Source organism: Schistocerca americana, chromosome 3 (genome assembly GCF_021461395.2).
Source record: "Schistocerca americana isolate TAMUIC-IGC-003095 chromosome 3, iqSchAmer2.1, whole genome shotgun sequence".
Taxonomy (NCBI): Eukaryota; Metazoa; Arthropoda; class Insecta; order Orthoptera; family Acrididae; genus Schistocerca; species Schistocerca americana.
Window position 1 is genome coordinate 854,927,333 of NC_060121.1, and position 22,758 is coordinate 854,950,090.

General features: G+C 39.3%; 1 protein-coding gene across 1 annotated transcript in view; it reads right to left on the reverse strand.

The window, feature by feature from the left end:
• LOC124606440 (cilia- and flagella-associated protein 45-like) overlaps positions 1 to 22,758 on the reverse strand; it is a 146,626-nt gene that overhangs the window by 85,339 nt on the left and 38,529 nt on the right. The window contains exons 3-4 of the mRNA XM_047138421.1: positions 9,431 to 9,553; positions 4,750 to 4,910 (exon numbers count right to left, since the gene is read on the reverse strand). Of these exons, the coding sequence (XP_046994377.1) occupies positions 4,750 to 4,910; positions 9,431 to 9,553 (284 nt within the window). The remainder of the gene's footprint in view (positions 1 to 4,749; positions 4,911 to 9,430; positions 9,554 to 22,758) is intronic.

Genomic DNA, 22,758 nt, shown 5'->3' on the forward strand with positions numbered 1-22,758 from the left:
TGATGTGGCAGTATTCAACCTAAAGGTAGTCAACAGAAATCTTAAAACTTCCTGGCAGATTATAACACTGTGCCAGATCACAAAATGAACTGAGTACCTCTGCCTTTTGTGAGCAAATGCTCTATGCACTGAGTTATCCAGGCATGACACACAACCCATCCTCACACCTTTACTTCCACTAGCATCTCTCTCCTACTTTCCAAACTTCTCAGATGTTCTGCCCACCTTCTCAGACTACAGCATAGTGCAACTGTAGAGGAATTACTTAGGGAATTGTTTCCAGAATGAATTTCTGTTCTCCAATGGTGAGTGCACTGATTTGAAACTGAGACCAGGAAACCCTGGAAGTGAAAGATACTTACATCATCAAAATGTGATTGGGGAGTTGAGGAACAGTGGTGCTGCACAGCTCCTGATCACCAAATAATGTACCAACTGCTGTGCACTTCACAGTAGTTTGCGCAGTATGTATATAGAATGTCCTGTGTTAAATTCTTTACCATTCTGGAGTTCATCATGTGAGGAACGTATTTAAACTACTGATGGTGATCTGTACATTAGATGGGGACTTAAAGCTTAGTGGCCCTGCCAGTGCTATTCTCGAAAAGTGTGCTTTAAGCTGGCAACAGGTTGCACTTTGTTCCTCAGTTTTATTCCATACTCATCCATAACAAGAAAAGACAAATAATACTACACAGTACAAACATTCATCATAGTCATCCTCATGACACACACACATTTTGGGTTTGGAGAACAATAACACACAATGTCAGCAATATCTACTAGCAAATTCAGTATACTACTGGTGTTCAATCTGTGGCTGTCTGTATCCTCCAAGAGGCTGGTTGATGGTTGGAAGCTGCCACACCTCTGGAACCTAGAATTGAAAATCCAGCATCCAAAATTCACACACGCTTAGTATCTGCCACACCAAAACTTGTCTTCAGTATTTCAACAGGTCAAGAAAGAGGGCCAAAAATGAACAGCTATGAATGTATTTCTAGTTGTATACAGATTCAACAAGCTATGGAGAAAGTATGGACTGTGTGCAAAAGAGTGACCTTACTGGGAAAAGAGAGAGAGAGAGAGAGAGAGAGAAAACCAAGAGTTTCCATTCAGAATGAATCTTTTTAGAATCTTTTATTGTAAAGCAGAGTGGATTCTGTTTCTAAGCTTCCTGGCAAATTGAAACTGTGTGTGTGTGTGTGTGTGTGTGTGTGTGTGTGTGTGTGTGTGTGTGTGTCAGGCTGGGACTCAAAATCACCCCACTGCCATTCCGGAAATGCCAGCCACTCAATGGTTTCCTCATATCAGGAAAGAGGAAGAAGTCACTGGGTGGTATGTCAGAAGAATAAAGGGAGTGAGGTAAGTTTGAAAGCACAAAGAAGCAGCATGTGTGACTGTGTCCTGTGTTGAGTGAACTAGGGGAGTGTTGTGCAGAAAAAACATGCCTTGGAGAACTTCCTCTGATGCTTGTTTTGACAGCCTCCCATGAACTTGCCAGGAGGTTCAGTATTAAGGTTCTACCACTGTTTGCCCAGTATCATCATTACCTGTTATGATCACACAATGACAGTCCCACAAACCACTCAGCAAAACGTTGCCCAGTGAAGGTCAGATCTTCGCCTTTTTCAGTGGTGGTGCATCAACTACTGATTTGCTCCTTTGTCTCTGGATCATAGTGATGCACCCAACACATCCACAGTGATTAGTGGCTATGGAAGTCACCTGGGTTGGTCTTACACAGCTGCAACATTTCTGCTGCTGCCTCACTTTGTGGACTTTTTCAATGGGTTTCAGCACTCGCAGAATCCGGCCAGTGGCCTCTGTCATGATCAAAATACCACACAAGATAAAAACTGATTCGTGACTGATTTTTCATTTTTTGTATTATCTCCTCCATTGTCACACACCGGTCTTTAAATAACAGGGTACCCACTTCTCTTGCATTCCTGGTTCTGCAGAGAGAAATATCTTTGACTTCATTCTTTGTCATTCCACATGTTTGAGCACACTGGAAGAATCTGCATCACTTAACTACTGTGTCACATGTTAGCACACTGTTGCTGTGCACTTCCACAAACTCAGTACAGATTGTTGATCTCCTTCAAAAGTAGAAAACAAATAACCACATGATATTCCATTTTACCAATGAGCTGCATCATTTCATTTTGGCTCCTCTAGTGGCACACTACAATAATGTAGTGTGGAAATTTCAGATGATGATGACGATGTTGGTTTGTAGGGTGCCCAACATTGTGGTCATCAGTGCCCATATAAGTTCTCAATCTTTCCAGTTACAATCTCACTACTTCCCAAATGATGATGAGATGACGAGGACAACACAAACACCCAGTCTCTGGGCGGAGAAAATCCCTGACCCGGAGATCGAACTCCAGACCCCATGATCCAGAGGTAGCACCGCTAGCCACTAGAGGGAATTTCAGTGTGTACCAGGACTGTATACATGTACCTCCAAACAAACAAAAAGTTAATTACTATTGTAGGAAAGTTCTTGTAGAACATAAATACTTTGGGATTAAAGGAGACAACTCACCAAAACGCAGAAGTGTTCAGTTTTCAATACACACACACAAAAGAAAGAAAACTTATTAGCTTTCAGGTTTATTCTTTAGTAAAATACACACACACACACACACACACACACACACACACATACACACACACACACACACACACATATACAAATGGCTTCGCCCTTACATGGTGCTCAGTAGAAGGGAGAGGGAGGCAGGGAAATGACTGGGGTTGGTGGTTACGGCTCAGCGGAAGACAGATGGTTTGCTGGCTAGGAAAGTGGGAGGGAGGGTTGGCAGGTATACACTCTGGCATGATTGTAGATGCTAGTGGGAAATGGCACAACCTGAAGGTGGCATGGGAATGTGAACTGGGAAGGGGTGACAGCACATAGGAGGGGTAACTTTTGGCTGGAGGGTGGGGGGAGAGCTGGTTACCTGAGATTGAGGCCTGGACAGTTACAGAAGCGGAAGATATGTTGTAAGGTTGTAAGGGTAACTCCCATCTGCGTAGATCATAGAAGCTGGTGGTGGAGGGAAGGATCAAGGTGGCTCGCCATTAAGATTGAGCACTCTGTGCCACCAGGTGGTCAGCTTTTTTCTTGACAACAATTTGGCAGTGGCCATTCATGCTGATGGACAGCTGGTTGGTAGGCATACCAATACAAAATGCTGTGCAGTGTTTGCCGCAGAGTTGGGTATGACATGGCTGTCCCTCACCCTGCCTCCCACTTCCCTCTTCCTCCAGCCACTCCACCTGACACTACCCCCTCCCCCCCCCCCCATCCCACAACTAGTCCAGTCCATTATTTCAAAAGAGCATTCGCACTGTCTGTCTAGTTGGCATCATGTGGGAGCATACATCAAAGGACAAATCTGAAAGCTGGAAAGTTTTCTTTCTTTTGTGTGTGCCTATCAACAACTCAATGCTTCTGCTTTTCACTGAGTGGTATCCTTTAACCCTAAAGCATTTACATAAAAAATTACTTATGTAACTTATTTTGATTGAGACGATTATTACAACTTTATGGCAACCCCTTATTCCTCTCTTTCCTATTACCCAAATTCACAACAGCTCTCCCGCGTACCTTGTTGGCGTAACACTCCTGAAAAAAAAAATATTATATAGAAAATTATACAAGGGAGCTTTTGTGAATTAATGCGCTGAGTGTAAAGTTGGCAGGCTACAAACATTAATAGCAATAATACTACCATAACTAAGAATAGTAGTAGTAGTAGTAGTAGTAGTAGTAGTAGTAGCAGCAGGCAATAATCTGTAGTTGTAAATTATTGTAAGCAGAAGACAGTGGTGGTGATGAAGAGACATCCGAGAAATGAATACATTACTGAATATTACTAATGTATGAATGTCTGGTTCATTTTCTGATGGCTGACTCATTTGATGTTCCTGAGAGTAATCAAATTTGAATGAATATTAATGACAGAAGGAAACAGTGTACAAGATAGACTAATATCAATAATAGATGCATAACTATTATACATTTTAATGTTTACTAAATAAAGATAAATATACTAGTATATGAGATCTGACCACTGACCATATCAAATTGATCACTTGCTAATTAAGATCCACGGTACATGATGAGTGAATTACTAAATGATAGTATAGCTAACATCAGGTCATTATACCTGGAATGCAAACTGCCACATAGAAATGCACATACAGAATTTGAAGGATCAGTACATCAAACTGCTGGATGGCTTTCCAGATGCAGTCTGTATGATCATTCAGTCTTTGTAAATCATGAAACAGAAGAATAATGAACAAACAATGCAATACTCCACATAATGTAGTCAGAAATTATTCACTATGAACATCAAATGATTGAATTCAGGGATTTCTGAAAAGTCCTCATTGTAGTGTTCAGCTATTTTCTTTTTGCTCTGTCTTCTTATTGCTCCTTTTCCCACATGAATATGTTGTTTAGACTCTTTGCACCATGCTCAAAATCATTCCACAAAACAATATGGTCTCACAGTATAAAAATTACACTAGCACGTACACCTGAAGATCAAAGTAACGAGAGATAAAAGCAAAACTTGTAGAAAAGTAAAACGATGTATGACTAGTTAGTCATGCTCATATAGAAAAGTTAATCTCAGGAAAAAGTAATTCTTGAAGTAACACTCAAATATCTAAATCCTTAGCTTATGCTCTCATTTAGGTATTGTCAAGAAAATGTTAACTTGCCGCATAAGCGTCTTCTCCAGCACTTGAGCATCCCGAATGGCATGGCATTTGGTGCTAAGGATAAGCTGATTTGCTTTTTTTACATCATCTTCCAGTTCTAGTCTCATTTCTAGTGCCCTCTGAGCTAAATGAGAAGCCCGTCTGCTCTCAGTTCCATCAACCTGTAATTTATGTATTTATTGATAATTACTTATTCAGACTAAATGTAATTCTTAGCACATATATTTGGTATTCACACAACATTTTAGTTTTAAAACATATCTACATTACTTTTAACTCTTCACATACACATACACATATTCCTTGACTCAATGAGTCACCAATATCTAGGTCTGTTTACTGAATTTTCTTCCTTACCATTGAATTTTGTGTGCTTTTGGAATAAACTGCCTAATTAGAACATCAGCCACCTTCCATATTTCTGCAGGCCCTTCTCTGCTTGTTCCAGTTTCAATAATTAGTTAGTAGGTGATCTTATATTGCCTTACACTAATAAGCCAAAACATTATGACTACTGTCTACAACAATGTCTGGATGCTGCCTTGTGGCACTATGTTAACAAAAGTATGTAAGTGGAGCAGACATAGACAGGTATCACCCTAGTGAAAATATGGGCTGCAGATGGAGAAATCCATTGAGACAGGCAACTTTGACAAAGGGCTGATTATTATTACGCAGAGTCTGTGAGTGAGTATCTCGAAAACATTTGAATATTCATGTGCTACTGTCATGACTGTCTATGGAGAGACGTACAAGAACAGTGACACTACCACTAGGCACTAAATGGCTGGACATCCATGACTCTTCACTGAATATGGGGTTTGGAGGCTTGTCTGCTAAGTAAAGTAAGATAGATGGTGATCTGTGGCATCTCTGCTGAAAGACCACAATGCTGGTGCATGCACAAGTGTTTCGGAGCACACCATGCACCACACATTGTCGAACAGGGAGCTCCACAGCAGACCATCCCTACGTGTTTACATGTTGACCCCATGACATCATCAATTATGGCTACAGTGGGCTTGGGACCATTGAGATTCAACCATCAATCAATGGAAACATGTTGGCTCTTCAGGTGAATCACATTTTCCCTACACAAGGTCAATGGCCGTCTCCCAAACGCCATTACTGAGGTGAACAGTGGCTCGAAACATGCAGTGCACCACAGACATGGGCTGATGGGCACAGTATTATGTTATGGGAGATATTCTCCTGCGATTATGTGGGGCATTTTGTAGTAATCGAAGACATGCTGACAGCTGCGAATCATCTGCATCCCTTTGCTTGATGTCTTTCCTGACGGTGATGTCATCTTTCAGCAGTATAACTATCCATGACTTGGAGCCACAACCGCACTACAGTGATTCGAGGAGGATTATAGTGAACTCACATTGATGTCTCAGCAACCAAATTCATCTGATGTAAGGCCTATAGAACCCATCTGGGTCACTATCAGGTACCATCACCAACGTACACATATCAGCAGACCATTATTTACATGAATTACATGACCTGTGCATAGACATCTAATGCCACATACCTCTGCAAACCTACCAACAAACTGTTGAATTCCTGATATGAACAGTCAGTGAAGTATTTCATTCCAAAGGCAGACAAACAAGCTATTAAGCATTTGGTCATAATGTTTTGGCTCATCAGTGTATACAATATAAATGAAAAGTTGCAGATAGTACACTTGCTACACCATAACAGTACACACACACACACACACACACACACACACACACACAAACATAGACAGAGAGAGAGAGAGACAAAATAGAAGGGAACAGCCCACTTTAAAACTGCATGGACACACACTTTCTGCCATATTCAGAATCAGATTAAGAACATTTACTGACATTTTAACATTGCACATTGCATAAAATGTAGTCAAGAATCCTTTGATCAGAATCAATTACATACTTCAATATGTAAAATTAGGTCCTTATAAAACAATTATAAGAAGTTTCTTTGTCAGTTACGAAAAACTTATTCCTGTGTTCACCTGTGCATGGGATTTCCAGAACACTTTACGTATTTGCACTTAATGCTTTCCTATGGCATAGTCTTCTAGTGCAATACAGCTAAGGTAAAACATGTAATTATTCTGTAGAAGTATACAATAATAATATGGTGTAAAGTAGAAAACTGAACATCTTGTAGTAGCCTGCTGAAGGACCCAGAGATTCTTTCACTTACGTGTCAATACATACACTGATGAGACAGATCATTATGACCATTGCCCACTGCAAGACCAAATGCCACTTGACAGCATTGCAGGTATATGATGTAAGGAAAATACGTAAGTGAGCAGAGTCAAATGGGGGATCATTCTAGCAATGATACGGACTGCAAGTAAGGAAATCCACTTACATAAATGACTTTGACAGAAGGCAAATTGTTATGGTCCATCATAGAAGAATTCATTAATATGGTATAATGGGTGATCTGATAGCCAGCTGTGCCACTTAATTTCAAAAAATTTTTAGATCTGTAGACCAAACATAGATTGGTATTGAAAATTTTGAGTGTGTTTGCTTTGTTCTTGTTAACCTGTGCCTTGGTATATCTAAATTAGCCTTAGCTCTGGTATTGTGTTCATGAGTCCCCCCCCCCCTTCCCAGCAACAAATTCTGAATTATTTTTAATCAGACACATATATTTCTTAAAAGACATCATAGTCACCATTGACTGTATAAAATATTTATTATTACTATTGCAATTTCGGCCTTATGGCCATTTTCAAGTAACACTGCAAAGTTACATTCTGTCAGAATATAAAACTATCTGACATGAGTACATGTTGTCATCAAAATGCAGCCTTTTGATGACAACATGTACTCATGTCACATAGTTTTATATTCTGACAGAATGTAACTTTGCAGTGTTACTTGAAAATGGCCATAAGGCCAAAATTGCAATAGTAACAATAAATATTTTATACAGTCAATGGCAATTATGATGTCTTAAGAAATATTATATGACTGTGAATCCCAACCATGAGAAGTTAATCAGACACATATATGTATATATTTATAATTGTGACTATTCTGAGACTGGAAAAAAGAGGATGATAGTGTAACGACCTGTTTTACACATTATACATAGGACTTCTTTTCTGTATTTTTAAAGTATTCTTGATGTTAGGGGAGTTTCCCCATACAATCAGACCATATGGCGTATGTGACTGGAACAGTCCAAAGTATGTCACCCTAAGGTGATACAAGCTCACTAAATCCCTTAGTTTCAAAATGAGGCATGACATCTGAGATATATTTTGTCATATACGTGATATGTCCCTCCCAGTGGAGTTTGGAGTCAATGTAAATACCTGGAAGTTTTACTGATCCAAATTGGTATCAGAAAATAACTATCATATTTCTCCTGCTTCTACTCTTTATTTTTACTATCTGTAGCCCAGTGACTTCCTTTCAGGAACAAGGTCTCCACATAAAGAGTTGGCGAGGACAGATGTAAAGAAGGTCCTACTTAACTTCCTGGCAGATCAAAACCAGACCAAGAATTAAACTTGGGACCTTAGCCTTTCGTGGGCAAGTGCTTTACCAACTGAGCCACCCAAGCATGACTCATGACCCATCTTCACAGCTTTACTTCTGCCAGTACCTTGTTTCAGTCTGGCACACAGTTTTAACCTGCAAAGAAGTTTCATATCAGTGCGCACTCTGCTGCACAGTGAAAATCTGCACAGTGAAAATTTCATTCAATATCCTACTAATTTGATGATCATCAAGTTGTCAACTATATCCAGGTGCAGTAATGCCCTTAAAGGAGTTAAAACAATTTTAATTTGAGAAAAATCCCCTCTCACATTTGCTAGCAGATACTGGAATGCAGTGAATTGTGTTTATCAAAGGCAGTAGGCCTAGTATATTTTATTATTGCTGTGCTTAATATGTATACAATAGTTAACTGACATTAGTTTATTTTATTATTATGTACCCGTACGTATTACTGCACCATGTATTTTACTATAATGATGAAGCCTATTTCATTGTAAAATGATCAATGCTGAATAAAAAATTATGATTATTTATTACTGATCCTGCACTACTGACAACAGACAGACATTGTCAACAGTGTTCCAAAATTGACTTGCAATATACTGAGGATTATTGCAACTGCTTAGAAGTGGCCTTTGAAGTGTAAGTAGGTTAACTAGATCAGTATTAATGCATCAAGCTACATTAGCATTACATAATAACAAAGTACATTGTTGTAATCAGTTCTGCTCCGTTCACCCAGATTTACAGGCAATATAAAATGATTACATTGCCACAAATAGTTTATTGATGAAAGAGGCTATGACAAGTCCACAACAACATGAGAGACAAATAGAGCATCAAAAATTAATGAAGTTATTCTGTTTCTTTTTTTACAATGTATGAAGAAAGTTACTACCTTAAAGAAGGGAGCCAAATTCAGATACATTGAGTCCACAATTCATGAACAGTAGATTTGCAAATGATTTTACAGATCACAAACCACAGAAAAACTTTAAGCAGTATAGAGTAATATGAGAACTAAGAGATTACTTTTAACCATTATACACAAAATGTGAATCTATGTAACATTTCTCTAACAATTGAAGTATAAGTTTAGTGCACCTATAATGAATCTCTTAAAACTAATATGAAGTGATCAGTTTCATTTTTCTTACCAATTCTGGCTTAAGCTTCTGTTTGCGTTTTTCATCCCACTTATGGAGTTTCTTCTTGCGAATCTCACTGTCTTTCATTAGTTTTGTCTGCAGTTCCTCTTTGTCCTCCAAATGGTGTTTCCTCTGTCAAATTACATTAATTAGAAGTAACAAATAAATTAATGATTCATGCAATCACATAATTCATTAAATGCACAATGAAAAGAAAGAATTGGGGAAATAAGAGCTGATATAGAGAACAAGTAATTACTAAAACTACAAATAAAAACAGTAATTATAATTGTTATAATGCCTACAAATCAACCAATAACAAACTAGATGACAAATGGAAGAGGGCAATGATTTCAAATGGAACAATCTGAAATAATCGGTGGTGATGATGATGATGATGATGTCCCATACTCCAAGGAGCATAGGGGACAATTCAGTAGACCCGCACCGCCGTACTAGGCAAGGTCCTAATGGAGCTAGTTTGGCATTGCCTTCCTCCGACCGTAATGGGGATGAATGATGAAGATGAAGGCGACACAACACCTAGTCACCTCGAGACAGGAAAAATCCCTGACCCCACCGGAATCAAACCTGGGACCCCATGCGCGGGAAGCAACAACGCTACCACAATTGGTGGCAACAAGTCAAAAAACTTGGTTAATAAATGTAATCAATTTTCTAAATAATGTCATTATTCTGTAAACATAATAAAACATGGTTGCAGCTTAACTGTCATTTTAATACAATCTTTGCAATATCATATGTACCTCAGAGGAGGAGCACTTGGCATTTTTTTCAATTTTTGTATACCTCCTATTGATCTATTTGTGCATGCATGTCATTAGGGCATGGAAGTAGCCAAAATATAAATATTAATATACCCCCAACAAATGGACATTGAAATGGATGCAGGTGAGCTGGTGCGCATAGCACAATGAAACAGTGCGGAACACTGTCAGGGAGAATGTGTGTGAAACATTGTATGGGTAGAGCCACTGACCCAGGTGTTTACTTGCCGGTGGCAATACGCTTGGCCCAGCAGTTCTTACATGAACATCAACTATCTCGGATCTGGCCTTCACCTCACGACGTGCTCTGTTTCCTGTGTGCTTAGTCTGTCAGCCGTTCACACTGGTTCTCTACGCCCATTTTTACGCAGTGTTTGAACTCTCTGCTCCTCAGTATAATGACTTGCAAATCAACTATTTTTAGCATATTACATTCAGAAGAATTGCATGGTGACACACTATTTGACATAACTTATCAATTTATTTATTTTTTGATAAATGTGTTGACAACCCTTCCTGTACATTATGTATGGTACCAGAGAAAGGAAGGCATTGCAGTCAACAGCAACATCTGATTGGAATCCACCTTTCTGATACCCTCCTACAAAGCTGCAGAAAATATTGCTGCGAAAAGTTGTCAATGGTACTAAGCCACAGTCATACAGTATTTTTTGAAGGACTGCACCACTTCATTTGACTGTATATTTCCTTCAAACAATATACATTTCACCTTTCATACCATTATCAAATAGAAAAAGAAAGAAAGAAAAAGGATGAGAGGGAGTTTGGCACCATAAAGCTCAATCATTCTTAGAAAAATAAAACAATTTTTTGCCACTGCTGCTGCCACACGATGGTTGCACAATTTGAATGATTTCTCAGTTGCATATTATAGAGTCTTGCCAGTTAATTCTCATTATCTTTAGAAGTTAACATGAGTTGCTAGACATAGATAACAGTACAGCTGAAGATCATCTAAAATCATAGCAGTAGCAAAATGAGAATGAAGAACATCTGCACAACAATTCTTACTGCATTTTGACAGATGGTACTAAGCCACTGCTGAACGACAACAGTGTAGGGATCAGTCATCGAAAGATAATAATATTATATGGGCATTCTCCACAAGAAGCTTGGTGACCATGGTGGCATTCTTACTTACTTTCTACAAGTTTTTTTCTTATTTACTCTTTACTTGGCAGTCTCTTAATATTACATCTATCTCTACTGATATTAAAGTGGCAGAATATTTGCACCCGTGTTTCTTATATGAACTTCTTTTAAAATACATTTTAAAGGGCTGCACTACTTTCTTGACTACCCTACACTGTCTTTTTTGATTGAGCCCATTCTTCCAAGAGAGGCGTCTTCTCATGCAGTTCCTTCATCGTAGCAGAAGTATTCCTCTGCAAGAATACTGTACAAACTGCCATGTTATGCTTCCACATCATGAAAAGCCACATTGTACTGAGTCCAGTTTTATAACACATTGTGTCACATTTGTTCAGTACTTTTAATCAATAACCAAATAAACATGCTATAAAATCAGCCAGTACTGTAACACTATTTCCTCTGGACTAGTAACTGATTTTCACAGTGGTTAAATTTTGGGAAATGGACTGAAGGTCCTGAGCTGTATTATCACTGAGTAACTGGTATTCAAGATTAAATTTAAACACAATGAGATTACCAGTAAAAAAAATAATTGCTTATGGAGGAATGTTTTGAGAATGGGGGTACTGCTTACACAACAACTCTCCCACAGTCTTAAAACGAGGTTTTTTATGTTAAATTTTATGTTTAATTATTATCCTTTTTGTATCCACATAGGTGTGCTGCCATTACTAGGAGTGTCCCACTGGAAAAACATTGTGACCAACCCTGTCGCCCAGCTGGCTTGAAGACAATGGTGTCAAGGGTCAAACAGGTCACAGATGCAACTGACTAGAATGAGAACTCAGCTGCTCACAACCGATATCCACCACAAACAAGTGCCGATGTTTGTGACTCACCACTACACCCAGCTGCCACCCCTGCTGCCAGACTAGGTCCAAACAGCAGCCCTGTGAGGAAAACATGGTGGGCCGTGACAGTCTGGGGCATGTGACTCAACATGCAAGAAATCCAAAACACCCCTGGCTGCCATTCATTCAAGCATTCCACTGGACTGCAGCCATTAACTGGTGTCCCATCGCAGAATGAAGTAGACATGGACTTCTTCATTTGAATTTTGAACATTTGCATGTCCACTTCTGAGTTAGAAGCTGGATGAAATGTGATGGTAGTCAGATGCTGCATACCATTGCAAATGCATAAATCTGCAAACTCCCCCTGACATGAACTGCAGACTGTTGTTGGAGATGAGGGTCTGAGGAGATCCATTCACAGCAAAAATGATTGACAACACATGGACAGCTGCTGTCAACATCATGGATGTCAGTACAGTAACATAAGGGAAGTCTGACAATGCACTGACCAGCTACAACCACACACTTCACAAAAATAGGTCAGCAAAGTTGACATTCTTCCTATCCTACTGGTTCTCCAGAACTTACACGGAAGCCCACACACAATGTTCAATGTTGCACTTGATCGCTGGTCATTAGATGTGACACCAGACCAAACCCTTCATACACATACCCCAGTGTGACATATGCCACAACTGAAGTATGCTAGAATGCAAAGCCAGAGGGACAACCAATCATCAGCTTTGCTCCCATATGGCAAGCATGAAGATCCTCTGGACAACACAGAACTGATCCAGAATGTATGCCACATAAAATCTGTTCCTGAAGGACTGCTCTCAAGGTATCCCATCTGCATCCCAAAACAATTTTCAAAAAAGGAGGGTCAGTGGCCATGGCAGCAGTGACTTCTCATGAAACTGAAGGAAAATCTAGCAGTGCCTGCTGCACGATATTGTGCAGTGCCAAAATGGGAGCCTGCTATTGACTGGACTGTGAATCAGCTCCTGCCAGAAACTGTGATTGTGCATCCACTTAAGCATGCTGGGCAGTACACCAGCAAGCAAGTCATAGCACTAATTACTAAGGAAGAGGGCTCATCTCTGCAACAGTGGGCAGTTCAATTCAGGTGCTTAGAGTGAAGGCCAAATACAGAAACCAGACGCTCATGTTCAGTAATGAGTAGGAATGTTGCTCCAGATAGAAAACCAGGAAACTTTTTAATGCCAAAAATGATAACCATTGCCTCCTTTTCCAACTGAAAGTAGTTACATTGCACCACAGAAAGTGTCTTCAACATGCAAGCAATGAGCTACTCAGTGTCATCTGGGTTCCAATGCGACACAACTGCACTAATGCCATACTGTGACACTTTGTTGGCCAGGGTTAATGATTTACCAACTGTAAAATAAGCCAAACAGGGAGTGGAGCACAGACACTTCTTGAGGTACTGAAAAGTCCATAGACAGTTCACAGACAAAATGAATTTGACACCAGTTTGGCAAAGCTGGGTAAGAGGATGGTAGATGTATGTGGCTTGGGGAATGAAATAAATATAACAAGAAATTTTGTCCATAAAGGATGGGACCTTCTTCAAGTTCTTGGGTGCCAGCAGGTTAATGATGGCTTTGACTTACTCATCCATAGGGAAAAAGCCATCTTTGCTAACCATTGTCACAAAAAATGCACATTCAGGGAAAAAGATGCAATGAAGACCATTCTCCAAACAGCATTGGAAAGGCACATGCAGATTTCATAAATGCTCCTTTTGTCTGGAGCCCAAGCCCCATATTTCACCAAGATGGTTGATGCAACAGGAAATGTCCTGAATCAACTGCTCCAAATATTGTTGATAGTGCAGAGGCAATTCCAAAGGGCAAGCAATTAATCTGGTAAAGACCAAAGCCCAAAGAGGGTGGTGAGCATTAAAAAATTCTAAGAAAGCAACAGCAGGTATGCACTGCTGAAGTCGGTGTGTGAAAAATACTGCCCCCTGACAACTTTGCCAAAACCTCCTTTGGATACGAGTCCATGGTGTAATGATAATGCTGTACTCGGCCTTGACCTTATCACACATGGTGAAGAGAATGATGCAGGGGTGACCAAATTTTGGTATTACTGATATCTTAAGTGAGATGAGTACCTCGAAATTTTCTCCCAAACAGTATGACCATAGGGGAGAGTTCAGAAAGGGGAGTGATTAAGACATTAAACATACTTTGTCAACTAACTGGAAGGAAAAACAGAAAAGGTGTCTAACCCAAAAATATTTTGCACTATTGGTAAATTAACTGCTAACAACATAAGTTGCTGTTCCACTTCCTTACAACATGCAGAGATGGAGAATTGTCCCCTCAAAGGAGTACTCTCTTTACTGTAAGACAAGCTTGTGGCAGTGGACACTAGTGTAGTCCATCCCATGAGCCTGAACATGTCATTGTCAATGGGGCTGACCATTGCTCCAGTGTCTACCTGAAAGAGCAATGCATGTGGAGTGTCAGAGTGTAATCTACCCCTCACTCACATTATTTGTTAATTGTCCCTGTCTTTATGGTTAACTCTTTTAATAAGGTTCAAGAGGAGTAAGATTTACAATAAATTTTTTACTTATCTTCTTTTCTCGCAGTTGGCTCCACTTCTTCTGGTCTAGGGGCTGATTCTTGAAGCTGAAATTTTTGAATTATACATTCTCATGGTTCCAATTGATGTAATAACTTTGAAGTAATCCTGCGCTGTATTTTTTTTTTGGTTCAAAATTTTATTCTCTCACGTTTTTCCATATCACACTGTCTTTACAAGTTCCACTTCAACAAAGCCGAAAATTACATTGTTCATCCAAAAAATAAAAATATGTCCAATCACATCAGAGGCATGCCCACTACTACTTCACTCTGTGGTAACAACAATATTCCAAAGGGTTTACAGATTCTCTGGACAAACGAATCTCCACCAATTTATATCATTATTTTATAAATGAAGTAAACATAATAATTAATATAATAGAGGGAAACATTCCACGTGGGAAAAATATATCTAAAAACAAAGATGATGTGACTTACCGAACGAAAGTGCTGGCAGGTCGATAGACACACAAACAAACACAAACATACACACAAAATTCTAGCTTTCGCAACAAACGGTTGCTTCGTCAGGAAAGAGGGAAGGAGAGGGAAAGACGAAAGGAAGTGGGTTTTAAGGGAGAGGGTAAGGAGTCATTCCAATCCCGGGAGCGGGATTAGTTTCAGATTGTGTAATTATTAATAGAAATTTTAAGTGTGCCAAATATTTTGTAATTTTAAATGTTTCTAAAAGAAAATAATTTCAACTGAACATACAGAGCTAGTACATATCGATTGTAACTGCGAAAATAAAGTAATTTCTTTTTATGGATTTTAGTCTGAATTACACCACATCATGCACAAAATCATATGAAATTCTTTTAGAAAAACAGCTGAGATAATATTAACCTGTTTAAAAAGTCAAAAATATTTTTGGTATCGACTACTTCTATTGAGGAAAAGTAATGCTAGAGGGTATCCCTTTACAGTATCCCCCCTCACAAAATTTGGAAACAATGTGTTCAAAATATTTTGTGACTTACAATCAGGTTTGTCAAATGATGCACAAAATAATGCCAAAAGATGGAATACAGATGTATAGAAGTATCTGATACATAACATATTACAGAAAACATAAGAAACTATCTATTATACAGGTCATAATTTATACATATAACAGGACATGCAATTGAGATTTTCAGATCTGCGAAACATTCTGTCACAAGACAAATAATACAAAGTCAAAAGTACAACATTACAACACAAAATTATAGAAACAAGTGCAGTGCCAATGTAAACTACTAGAATTACAAATTGCAAGTTTACATCTATAAAATCACACCTTCAAAACCTTCAAAAGAAAAGAGAAAAACTTCAGAGCCTAAGTGTACGACGAGTGAGCCGACTCAAAAAACTCACAACGATACATACAGACCAGAAGATTATACTCAATGATGAGCAAGCACAAAATCAATCAGCCACATAAACCAGAGTATTTAAGAATATGTTAGCTCATGAAAGGTCAAAACAATGAAAAAATATTAGGGAACTGACGCATGAATCCAAACCACACCAGGTACAGACCAGCAAAAAATGTTTTGACACAACAAAATGAAAAAAGTTCATTATCAATCAATAAGTTCAATCACAGGTAAAAAGTAATTAAAAGAATCATCTAGCCTCAATCAATAGTTGCACACTCTCCTTGAGTATACACACTCAGTCACAATGACCAGGGGTACCCAAAACAAGAGTTAAAGCATGAGTTTGCCCACAACTCAGGTTTCAATCAGATACAATATTGCAGTACTCAGGATAAATACAGATAATCAGAGTCATAAATAGCTTTGAATGATGACATAATTGAGTAACTTGAGGACCAAAATCAGTGTATGAAATCAGACATGTATACATCTTGTTATATTGTCTATCCTAGTAAATGTCTTCCACACTATTTGCTAACTGTCCATACAAATTAACCAACATACATAGAGGCCTAGAAGATTCATTTACAATTGATAAAAAATAGAAAATACATACTGATTTCAAGTTATGCAATTATTGGGAAGTTAATCCCCCTACTTGAAAAAACATACATTTATGTGGATTAACACTGTCCGTATCAGTGATGATTTTTCTAAGCAAATGGTTCCATGAATTCTTCATATAGGATAAATTCTTGGTTAACAATTTATAAATCTCAGTCATGACACTGATTTAGTTGACAGATGCTTGAGTACATTACCTAGCGCCTATGATCTCTTGTAGGTTGACTGTCCAGCAGGGTACACCCATACAGCAGTGTGAGAGTAGATTCACCCACGTCTTTCAGTTTCCTTCCTAGATTTCTCATTACATAGTCCAACAGATAGGTAACTTCCTGTCTAGCATGCACATCAAATACTGAAAAATTGTTTCGTGTACGAAATATGCTGTTTAATATCTTCTTTGCATCACATGGCATATACTCTCCCTATTTACATTGCAAAAACAGGTATATAGGATCTACGTCAGACATTGTTATCTGTCTTCACTTCCTCTATCGTTGTCAAAATTAACTGCAAAATATCAGTTTTTACTGTTTCTTTGCCGACTATGATTTCACTCTGCTCAAACATGTCCTGACTGGATCCCACGGCTTTCACTTCTACATCGCACCTGCCGTCACCTCTATTCATTTCATTAACAAGCACACGAGTTCACAAATAAATTAATTTCACAAATACTTTGTACTTATCTTTCCTTTTTGATCTCCCTGGTTGTAGCTGTAAAGTCCTCTTTCATTCGATCCAGTCTGTCATTGTTGGTAGTACATATCACTGTTGATACGACTTTGTTGGGCAGCCCTCAGTCTTCTTTCTTCACATGATCGGAAATTCATTCATACATAAACTGCAAATGACACAAATCACTCTCCCTTCTTCTGCAGCAGACAAAGCTTCAGTATTAGTCAACTGATCCCGAACGATACCAACACTTGTAATCTACCCCTCCCTCACATCATTTGTTGACTGTCTTTATGGTTAACTCTTTTAATAAGCTTCGAGAGAAGTAAGAATTACAATTTTTTTTTTTTTTTACTCATCTTCTTTTCTCTTCACATCTAGGGGCTGATTCTTGAAGCCGAAACTTTTGATATTATAAGTTCTCATGGTTGCAATTGGTGTAATAATTTCGAAGTAATCCTGCGATGTATTTTTTGTTTTAGTCAAAATTTTATTCTCTCACATTTCTCTATATCACACTGTCTTTACAATTTCCACTTCAACAAAACTGAAAATTACATTGTACTTCTGAAAAATGAAAACATCTCCAATCACATCAGAGGCATGTCTGCCGACTACTACTTTACTGTCTGGTAACAATATTGCAAAGGGTTTACAGATTCTCTTGACAAACGAATCTCCACCAATTTATATCATTATTTTATAGATGAATCCAGAAGTAAACATGTCCGCAGCTCGTGGTCTAGTGGCTAGTGTTGCTACCTCTGGATCAAGGGGTCCCAGGTTAGATTCCTGACCAGGGTGGGGATTTTCTCTGACCGGGGACTGGGTGTTTTTGTTGTCCTCATCATTTCATCATCATCCCCATCATTCATGACAATGGCTAGATTGGACTGTGAAAAAAACTGGACTGTGAAAAAATCGGGACTTTGTCCGGGCACTGATGACTGCACAGTTGGGTGCCCTACAAACCAAACATCATCGTCAGAAGTAAACATAACAATTAGTGTCAGATTGCATAATTAAAAATAGAAATTTTAAGTGTGTCAAATATTTTGTAATATTAAATGTTTCTAAAAGAAAATAATTTCAACTGTACATACAGAAAGTAACAAAAGTAAAGGAATTTCTTTTTATTGATTTTTAGCCCAATTATACCACGTCATGCACAAAGTCATATGAAATTCTTTTATAAAGACAGCTGAGATAATATTAACCTGTTTAAAAAGTCGAAAATATTTTTGGTATCGACTTCTTCTGTTGAGGAAAAGTCATGCTACAGTGGGAGGGTGGCGGGGGGGGGGGGGGGGGGGGGGGTGTCCCGTTACAAGAGACAGCCTCCAAGTCCAGTGACAGCACTGGGGCCTCCAATGATCATGACTAACTGTCACAAACAATTGCCAAATGGCCTACTTTGTTGCATTACCCACACATGGCATTTGAATGTGGGAATCCTGCAAATATGTACCAAATGGCGACTGAAGCATGGATTATGACTTGCCCACTGAGTGGAAACTGGTATAGAAGGGAAGTGACACTGAGAACCCATGAAACATCATGAGCAGGGATTACAACGATTCGGCTGAGTCACACCAGCTGAGCCCAACACAAGCGATGATGGGCAGCGCTATGATGTTACTAAACTCAAGTCATCAACAGTATCAGCACACAAAAGCTTAGTGGAAGGCAAGGCCACCTAGCTCACCCATGGCGCACTGGGGTCTTTTTGCCATGTGCATGTAACTTTGCCACCTGACAGCTGTTGAACACTATGTCCTTCATGTTGTGATTCTGCATTCTTAGCAACTTTGGCTAGAGAGGGGTCAGACAAAGCCAGTGCTCAAGTCTGGACCTGAGGGTTGGGTGTTAACCAGATGATCACATTCTTAATCAGCGAGTGTGCCAGATGTAGCCAGCCCATTGGAGACACTCAAAATGACACTTGCACAAGAGGCAGTGAAGGTCAGCGATCCACACTATATAGGACTGCCCTGGGCGCTTGTGTTGTTGGTTAAACTGTGCCACTGACACATAGATTTGATGATCAAAATACAACATGAGCAACTTATAGGGTTTCTCAAAGTTAAGTTTCTCAGGCTTGGCACAGGGCATCAACTTATGCCTGATTTCATCCAATTCTGCACGGCTGGGCAATAACAAGGCAGCCTTATTGACTGTATCAATTATCCATATTACCAGGTACTGCAGCAAGAACAGGTACAGGTAATTCTCCCACCTTCCTAGTACATTTGTCACAGCCAGTGAATAGTGTCAGGGGGAAAGGCTTTTTTGCACATCCCTGGACTGCCACTAGCACGGTGTGCACACGGAGAAATTCTGCACTCTATTTGAGCAGATCCTTTACCTGTTCCTGCTGCAGCTCTTGTTTCTTATCCTAGAGGTGCAATTGCTGCTGCCAGTTTTCTAAAAATGTGGAGTTCATGGGGGCCACAATTTAACACTGTGAAAAATAAAAAGCATCACCCATGTAAGAACATTCCAATTGCCACTTTTGTATATACACATGCATGACAAGCTGTGCAATCATCCCTGTGGGCACAAATATCACTATTATTAGCCAGCTGTCGTTCAACTTCAAAGCTGGACAGCTGAACGCTGGAAGCCTTCATAAGGTGTATGGCAGAGGGTACCTATACCACTGTTAGTCATTTCCTTTCCATTCCCAAATGGAGCAAGTGAAAAATGATTATCTATATGCTTCCATATGAACCCTGTCTTTGTGGTCTTTACACGAAATGTGTTTTGGTGGAAGTGAAATCATTCTGCACTCTTTCTGTGGCTTCATACCACAATAATTGGAGCTGGCAAGAGTGGCCGAGCGGTTCTAGGTGCCACAGTCTGGAACCGCGCGACTGCTACGGTCGCAGGTTCGAATCCTGCCTCGGGCATGGATGTGTGCGATGTCCTTAGGTTAGTTAGGTTTAAGTAGTTCTAAGTTCTAGGGGACTGATGACCTCAGAAGTTAAGTCCCATAGTGCACAGACCCATTTTTAGCCACACTAATTGGCAAACTTAATAACAATAATAATATTTATTCAACATCGAATAATCAAATACAATCCCTAGAAATAATACAGTTTCAGGGCATCATACAGATTATTCTTCTGAATACGTCAGTTTATAAATTACAAACTAAAGATTTGTTTGTATTAATAAATTTTACATTTTGATGGATTTTACATTTGGTAGTATACAATCACGATATTACAAATATTGTTTTTATCAACATTATATTAGTTGCAGGTTACTTAAAACTATGAGCTTGACATACTTATGAAGCACTTTTCATACAGATATAATACTCGTCTAGGGAATAAAAAGGGTTTTCAATTAGAATTCTTTTTAGCTGATCTTTTAATTTGTTAGTAGGAAGTGTTGTGAGACTTTTTGGCAGGGCATTGGCTAGCTTCAGCCCAGCATGAAGTGCATTTTTTTCATATAAAGCTGTTCTGTGGCTATTTACATGGTATCTGAACTTTTGCCTTGTATCATACTGGTGCAGGTCACAGCTGAAATTCGGATTTATTGTTTTCACAAGCAATATAACTTTCAATATGTATACACCTATAATGGTAAGCACACCTAATTTTGGGAACAGATTCCGACCTGATTCTCGAGGTTTGGCACCACAAATAATTCTGATAACTTTTTTCTGTAGTATTAATAATGTACTTATATATAAAAACAAAGATGAGGTGACTTACCGAACAAAAGCGCTGGCAGGTCGATAGACACACAAACAAACACAAACATACACACAAAATTCAAGCTTTCGCAACAAACTGTTGCCTCATCAGGAAAGAGGGAAGGAGAGGGGAAGATGAAAGGAAGTGGGTTTTAAGGGAGAGGGTAAGGAGTCATTCCAATCCCGGGAGCGGAAAGACTTACCTTAGGGGGAAAAAAGGACAGGTATACACTCGCACACACGCACATATCCATCCACACATACAGACACAAGCAGACATATTTAAAGACAAAGAGTTTGGGCAGAGATGTCAGTCGAGGCAGAAGTGTAGAGGCAAAGAAGTTGTTGAAAGACAGGTGAGGTATGAGTGGCGGCAACTTGAAATTAGCGGAGATTGAGGCCTGGCGGATGACGAGAAGAGAGGATATACTGAAGGGCAAGTTCCCATCTTCGGAGTTCGGATAGGTTGGTGTTGGTGGGAAGTATCCAGATAACCCGGACGGTGTAACACTGTGCCAAGATGTGCTGGCTGTGCACCAAGGCATGTTTAGCCACAGGGTGATCCTCATTACCAACAAACACTGTCTGCCTGTGTCCATTCATGCGAATGGACAGTTTGTTGCTGGTCATTCCCACATAGAATGCATCACAGTGTAGGCAGGTCAGTTGGTAAATCACGTGGGTGCTTTCACACGTGGCTCTGCCTTTGATTGTGTACACCTTCCGGGTTACAGGACTGGAGCAGGTGGTGGTGGGAGGGTGCATGGGACAGGTTTTGCATCGGGGGCGGTTACAAGGATAGGAGCCAGAGGGTAGGGAAGGTGGTTTGGGGATTTCATAGGGATGAACTAACAGGTTACGAAGGTTAGGTGGACGGCGGAAAGACACTCTTGGCGGAGTGGGGAGGATTTCATAATGTACTTAGGTTGGCTTGAGTTGTTGCACCCCATATTTCTACAGCATAGTTTAAGTTTGATGAGAATAGGGCATGATAAGCAGTTTTTAGTACACCCATGTCCTTACAATATTTGCTAATCATATTTATAGCAAACACATTCTTCGACAGCTTACATGCTAAGGAATCAATGTGCATGTCCCGTTTGAGGCTGTCCTGGATTGTAATTCCCAAGAACTTTGTCCATTTTTCCTTTTTTACAATGTCATTTCCTATGGATAATTTCATGTCAAATTCTATTTGTTTCCTTGTGTTAAATTCCATCATTGCAGTCTTTGAAGCAATTACATTTAGATGGCTTTCATTAAAATACTTGACTATTTCATTAGTTACACTGTTGCACTGTACCTCCAGACTCTCATAGTCTTTGTGTTTACACACTATTGATGTGTCATCTGCATACAATATTTTTGTACAGTTAGGAGAACAATACTGTATATCATTAACATAAATCAAGAAAATAAGGGGTCCCAAGACAGAACCTTGAGGCACTCCATATTTGATATCAGTAATTTTAGATTTGTAAGACCCACTGTTTGTTTTAAGCAAGACAAATTGATTTCTATTGCTCATATACGCTTTTATTAGCTCATAGCCAGTTCCTCTGATACCCAGGTTCCACAGCTTGTCAAGTAATATG